This window comes from Notothenia coriiceps, unplaced genomic scaffold, assembly GCF_000735185.1.
Source record: "Notothenia coriiceps isolate Sejong01 unplaced genomic scaffold, NC01 NC01_scaffold00033219, whole genome shotgun sequence".
NCBI lineage: Eukaryota > Metazoa > Chordata > Actinopteri > Perciformes > Nototheniidae > Notothenia > Notothenia coriiceps.
Window position 1 is genome coordinate 1 of NW_011365920.1, and position 6,836 is coordinate 6,836.

Consider the following 6,836-nt stretch of genomic DNA (forward strand, 5'->3'; position numbering starts at 1 on the left):
GGCATTCGGTTTTCGGCCAACTGTTTCCTATTTTCGGTATCGGTTTCGGCCAAGAATTTCCCATTCGGTGCACCCCTAGTCGGAGAATCGGAGCAGCGGGAGCGGTACTGCAGTCGCTTTACCGCACCGTTGTGATGAAAAGCGAGCTGAGCCAGAAGGCAAAGCTCTCTGTCTACCGCGCCATTTTCGTTCCTACCCTCACCTATGGTCATGAAGGATGGGTCATGACCGAAAGAACGAGATCGCGGGTACAAGCGGCCGAGATGGGTTTTCTCCGCAGGGTGGCTGGTGTCTCCCTTAGGGATAAGGTGAGAAGTTCGGTCATCCGGGAGGGACTCGGAGTTGAACCGCTCCTCCTTCGCGTCGAAAGTAGCCAGTTGAGGTGGTTCGGGCACCTAGTTAGGATGCCACCTGGGCGCCTCCCTAGGGAGGTGTTCCAGGCACGTCCAGCTGGGAAGAGACCAAGGGGTAGACCTAGGACCAGGTGGAGGGATTATATCTCTTCGCTGGCCTGGGAGCGCCTTGGGATCCCCCAGTCAGAGCTGGTTGATGTGGCCAGGGAAAATAAAGTTTGGGACTCTCTGCTGGAACTGCTACCTCCGCGACCCGACCACGGATAAGCGGGAGAAGATGGATGGATGGATGGATGGATAGCCACTTGAATAAAATCTGGACTTATTTTGTGTAATAGTTCACCTTCTCCAGCAGCTGGAGCCTCTCCTCGTTCAGCAGGTTGTTCTGCCTCAGCTGGCTGACTGTGTTCTCCAGGCCCAGGAGTTTCTCCAGGTGTCGGCGGTGTCTCTGCTGCAGCACCTTCACCTTCTTCTGCAGCTCGGACACGATGGCCTCCAACTGCTCCTTACTCAGACTGTTCTTATGGTAGCTGGCAGGTAAACAAGACGGAGGGATCGGAAAAACTGTCATCAGGGATACTCAGATCTTGTACATATGTGGTACTGCAAATTATTACAGTGTAGTAATACTATTTTAAAAGTTAAAGTAAGAGTACAAAAGGTATCAGAAGTGTCAAAAGTAAAAATACTCATTCTGCTGAACATTGTGTAGGAGAAAAATGTACTTTATATTATTGTGTTAGAATGATTGAGGCATTGATGTGATCATCAATTTGATTTTGCTGGTTGGTACATCGTCACATTTTAATATACTACAATGTCGCTTGGGAATTACACTAAAGTCTATAATGTATACAAAAATATTACTGATAATTTGTTGATTCAATTATGTATAGTAAATCTTAATTATACATTTATTAAATGTTTATTTTTTTTGGTTTTCCTTGTTAATGTGGTTTTAGCAATTTTTTTGTTTAGCAATATTTCAATCATTGCTTTTTATACTGTCTTTTACATTGAATATTTGTTTTTGCTACTGAAAAACCCATTAAACAAAGTTTAGAAGTAAATATGACTGTCATATAAATTATATGAACAGTAAATGTACTTAAATACTGCCCACCAATGGCTGTAATACAGAGAGAGAATATAGGAAATAAAAGAATGGAAACGGAAGTGCTCTTTAGTCCTATTTTAAATAATGGCATGTCGATATTTAGTTATTAAATGTTTGCTGTATTTTTAGTTAAGTTGCCATCTAAAATTGCTGAACCCATTCCAAATCTAAATACCGACATAAGAGTCTCACCAGTGCTCCTCTAGCTGCTGCTCTGTGACGTCCTCTTCTGACATGTCGTCGTCTCCCTCATCTGTGTCCTGTCTCTCCATGGTGAGGACCAGGGACATGGGGGAGGGGGGCTGGTGTTTGGACACTATGGGCAGAGTGGAAGAGATGGGCTTGGAGCTCAGAGCGGAGGACAGCACAGTGTCCGGGGATAAGGAGGGCAAGGCGGGGTTCTCTGCAGGGAGAGCGCTTGGTATCGCCTCAAAGTAAGCGATGACTTGAGTTTCATGTCCTCCGGTGATTTCCTCTGTGGCACAAGTCACACCTTCAACCCCGAGGGGGGCTACACCCTCACCTGAACAGCCCAGTGTGGAGACGTTCATGACCAGCCCGTGGCCCTGAGTTAAAAGTGCAGCGGTGATTCCACTCAGGAGCTCCTCCTGCCCTTCAGCAGCAGGGCCCTCAGACATCACCACCACTTCTCCGCTGTTACTCACGTCATTTACCGTCTGGAATAAAGTTAACGGGAAATTAGCTGCCGTTTGGAATCCGTCCCCGGTTAAGTCTGAGCGCCCAGGTTCTCCAACATCACTTAGCTCCACCAGGTTGGTTTCCCCCCTCTGGTGCGGGTCCGCAGTGATCTCGTACAGGTGTAGCGTTTGTAACGTGCAGTCCGTCTCCACTGCCGTGCTTTGATGACTGTTAGCTCGAAGCTGTTTCGGCTTCCTCTCACTGTGATCTGTGGCTTCCCGTTTCTACGAAGAAGAGAAACAACATGAGGCTTATTATATTTAAAGTGGACCTATCATGCTATATTTGAATAATATATGGTAGGGCCATGCCTATTTAAAACATGTCTGTGTATTTTTTTTTCAAAATACCAAACAGATCATGCATTTTAGCCATGCCTCATTTCGCTCTATTTGCTCTATTCCAGCCCTGTTTTTGCAAGGGCTGATTCTGTGGCAAATGAGCTGCAGCTGACCACGCCCCCCTGCAAAGGAGGGGGACGAGGCACGAGCGTCATGTTACCATGCTGTTACCATGCCACGGCAACCCCCCATTCCCCTGATAGGTGGAGAGTTGCCCATATAAGCGGAGCTCCTTGTTCCTGACGTCAGAGATATTTCAAATCTGGATCAGTCTGTATCAGATCCGTTGCAGCCCCGTTTTTAGAGATTTGGGTATGGAGGAAAAGAGAGAGGGTTGTGTTTTTTTTTGGGTTGAGTTCCCTGACACACGGGGACACATTTTGATGTATAAAAGACGTACAAAAGTGCATTTTGCATGATAGGTCACCTTTAATAATTTTCTATTTTGTATGAATTATTGTACCACATTTCAGTAGATAACTCAACAATCTTGTCACAATTTACAAAAAAGAATCCTCCTCTTCCTGTTTTTATGACTCATGACTCTGACCTATAAATGAAACTAACATTGTAAGAAAAAAAACATTAAAATTGTAGGAAGTGTTAAAAATACAATTACAGCCCAGGCAGTCAGCAATAACCTTCAGTATTTAGCTTAAAAATGGCAATATAATGACTTGCCAATATTGTGCAGCCCTACATTTTGAGACTCAGCCGTGTGTTTTACTTCCACCTCCTGGAAGAGGGTGGGCACTGCGTCGCTCTCGAGGTAACGGATGCCCCATCGCACCTTGAAGCATGAAGGCGTGAAATGCTCATGGCAAATATACTGGTGTCGAGAGGGGGTCCAGTTCCCCCGCCTCATGTGGCTCAGCCACTGCTGCAGCCGGGCCGGGTCCTGCAGAGGGAACCTGGGAGACAATAGAGACCACACAGGTGAGACACCGGTCCCACTCAGGCTACTTCAAGTGGAATGTTTAATAGAACAAAAAAAAGAAACAGGAAAATGCACCCTTAAACTGAATTTATATTGAGATGATGTGAAATCTATAAATATGAATAAAGAAAAGCTTCCTCTCTGAGATGGAAATAAGGTGACTGACTGGCCATTTCTCAATCGCGAGGATGCTTTCTTGGTAGCACATGTCTTCCGAGTCACTTGCTTCAGAAGCTAGGCAAGAATCCTTCCTGGCAATCGGAAAACGAAGAGTGGAACAGGCTAGCAAGTGTGCGTCATATGAGAGGCCTCACCTTACATTTTCCGCCACAGATTTGGGGAAATTGGTCCATGCGCAAAGCATTGTGGGGATTTTAAGGACGCGAAGTCTACCCATATGCAGCCTCGAAATTACCCCCAAACCAAGGACGCGGCCTCGGTGGAATTCCAAGTATTCTGGAGATTGGAACAGTCCTTCGGCGGCACTTGATGACGTAGTATCCTTGAAATATTGGCTTGGAAGCCAGTTTCCTCGAGATTGAGAAACGGCCACTGGCTCTGTGGACTCTGCACATTTTGGCTTGTGCCGCTACACTGGGGCAATAAAAACCAACCGTAGTAAATGCTTGGCTGCATTTGGTTACATTTTATATTGAAAATGATATTTTGTGAGGTTGACTGAATATTAGATGCACTTTTTGAAATGATACTCTCAGAGCAAGAACAGTTTCTGGAAAGCTTGTTGCGATATATTGTTCACACGTGTCTATTCTACAGGACAGGTTTCAATTTGAATGTTGTGAGAATTAAAGTGTTGTTTTATAATGTCCGTGGTGCATTCATGTGATTTTTTATATACTTTAATTTAATCTTTCACTTTCATGCATTAACTATGTACACTTCCCCTCTGTGGGACTAATAAAGGTATTCTGATTCTGATTATATATTAATTTGTATTTTATGCATATCATCATATTCCTTCTCCACTAAATAAATATTAGTATTAGTGGATTTCTTAAAACCATGCTCCGGGGCATTTTGATATTTACTTTTACTATTTAAAGTATAATTTCCTGAATATATTTACATCATTTTACTTCAGTATCATTTTTGAATGCAGGAATAATATACTGTTTACTTCATGTATTTTACAGTCCGGTATTAGTACTTTGACGTGAGTAAAGGATCTGAATACTTCCTCCACCACTGCTCATTGTCCCAGCAGTTGTTCCTGTCTCTGAATCAGCTCCAGGATTAAGCTGACATAAGTCTGTCTTCCACCAATCCACAAAAATTAAAATAAAAAGCACATGTTCAGAATGGGAAAGTAAAACATATTAAATTACCTGTCAGTAATCCCATTCTGCACAGACTGGTTTACAGCCTCAAATCATATGATTGACTCGGGACAGCGTGTCAAAGGTCAAGACAAGGCGATACACTCAACAGGTCATCAACATTCTGATATTTAGTTTTAATGACTGCAGTGATTATTTTTGATTTGGCATATATACAGTCAAATGGATGTGATGAAAGAATGACTCATCTGATAGGAACACTTCCCTTAAAGTGAGAGATGACTTGACGCTCCTAGAAGCGCTCACTAACTGACACTATAACTATCAGTCTCAAGCACTACGGACATTAAGCAGCTCACTTGTAGAAGCTCTTCCGGTCTCCGCCGGGCCCAGACTCGTTCCTGCAGTTCGGTACCGAGCAGTACTTCGGCATTTCCGCAGAGCTGTCTGAGGTTCACACTGTCCAAGTAACTTCACAACAAGGTGAAACTCGTGTGGTGTGTTGTCAACGTGTGGCGCATAGCCGACGACTGGCGATCAGCTGTTCAGATTCATGACGTAAATTAAATGCGACTGTCGTGAGAAAAGCCCCCGGGAAGTACGCCGGACATTGAATGTCAGTAGTGGCTGTTGTCACTGTCACTACCTTAATTCCAAAACCAAATAAAAATAATATTTTGTTGGATAATTGGAGACCTATTAGGTCCGTGTACGTTTTTTTAGTTTGATTTTTCGTTTAAACCAAAAGCCAAAAAACGAAAATACCAGCCTTTTTCCGTTTTTTCGTTTTTGATTTAAAACGAAAAAACGGAAAACCAAAGCCGTTTTCCCGTTTGTGTTGTCTGAATCAAAAGATGGATAACGAGAAAACCTAATATAAAAAAGGCTGTACGTTTTGTAGTTTGATTTTTCGTTTGAACCAAAAAACGAAATACCAGCATTTTTTCGTTTTAAATCAAAAACGAAAAAACGGGAAATCAAAGCCCTTTTCTGAATCAAAAAACGGATAACAAGAAGACCTAATTAAAAAAACGGTCCGGTTTTGGTTTTTGATAACAACTTCTTTCAATTTTCCGTTTTGGGGAATGAAGAAAAAAAGTCAGGTGGACCGGAAGTTAAAGAACATATTTCAAAATAAAAGACACGAGGCTATAATGGCAATGCTGTAAAAGTTCAATCCTGGAACCCAGAAGTCTGACGACCCTTGGCCTCCCTGCTTCCGGCACCCATGCTGACGAGGATACGTTTATTTCTGCATTCACATGCAGATATGCGTTTATAGAGAATACAAGTAATCTTTGCATAACTTTATTTCGCTGACTTCCGGTTTGTACTGTGTCGGCAAATGCAGTGTCCAGCTTGTCGCTGTGTGACAAGTCATGTTTGTTGCATACCTGCAAGATTTACCTGTGACAAATGTCAGCAATGTGAACAGAACTGTCGCCCTACTTTCACCTGCACCCAGCAGCAAGCGGGAGAACGATATCTCATACAGTTCACACAGTAATGGAACAGTTGTTAAGCATTATTGTGTCCTACTAGTCTGTACATTATGAATTTGATGTTTGTCTAAACTGCTAAGAAGCTGACAGCTGAGTTAGAACAGAAAGACATGCAGGCCATAATCACTTGACGCTCAAAAGAGGAATGTGTGTGTAAAGCTTACATGAACTGAATTGAAACACATTAGCTGATTAATAAACAAGACATTAAAGTCAAAGTTTTAGGCATTTTCATTTGTAGCACACTGTAAATATGGACTATGAATGAACACATGCAATGTGGAAAAACACAAATAGGTTTATTCTCAATACTCATAACAGTATCAGACACAATGACTTTACTGAGAGTGAAGATGACATGAACATAGTTACTGTATGGTACTGAAGACAAAATACAGTATATTGCATTTACCTCTTCCTCTAACTCTCTTTCCAAAAGTGGCCTCCATTGTTGTGCACAACAACGTGTTCAAGCTCAGGTTTCTAATTGGTTACATGGCTTTTAACATGTGCATTCTGGGTGCAGGGGCTTGATAATTGAGTGTGGTATATCAATGGCAGTGTTTGCAAACAACACACAGGCTGTCGG

The 6,836-nt window shown here is 42.8% G+C and overlaps 1 protein-coding gene across 2 annotated transcripts; it reads right to left on the bottom strand.

Annotated features, from left to right (window-relative positions):
• Positions 1–663: 663 nt before the first annotated feature.
• On the bottom strand, positions 664–5,332 carry LOC104961414 (THAP domain-containing protein 5-like). Of its 2 annotated transcripts, none has more exons than XM_010789717.1 (4): positions 5,105–5,332; positions 3,211–3,421; positions 1,663–2,393; positions 664–883 (listed from the first exon to the last, which is right to left on the bottom strand). In XM_010789717.1, the coding sequence occupies exons 1-4, from the start codon at positions 5,176–5,178 to the stop codon at positions 676–678; spliced, it is 1,224 nt and encodes a 407-aa protein (XP_010788019.1). In that variant the 5' UTR covers positions 5,179–5,332; the 3' UTR covers positions 664–675. The 2 variants fall into 2 exon arrangements, with proteins under 2 accessions (XP_010788019.1, XP_010788020.1); XM_010789718.1 differs by lacking the exon at positions 5,105–5,332 and adding an exon at positions 4,794–4,887.
• Between the last annotated feature and the right edge of the window lie 1,504 nt (positions 5,333–6,836).

Excerpts from the sequence above, each read along its gene's own strand:
- LOC104961414 (XM_010789717.1), bottom strand. The coding sequence starts at position 5,178 with ATGCCGAAGTACTGCTCGGTACCGAACTGCAGGAACGAGTCTGGGCCC. Across the intron at positions 3,422-5,104 it reads GACCGGAAGAGCTTCTACAA|GTTCCCTCTGCAGGACCCGG; the intron begins GTGAGCTGCTTA and ends ATTGTCTCCCAG. Across the intron at positions 2,394-3,210 it reads ACACGGCTGAGTCTCAAAAT|AAACGGGAAGCCACAGATCA; the intron begins GTAGGGCTGCAC and ends TCTTCTTCGTAG.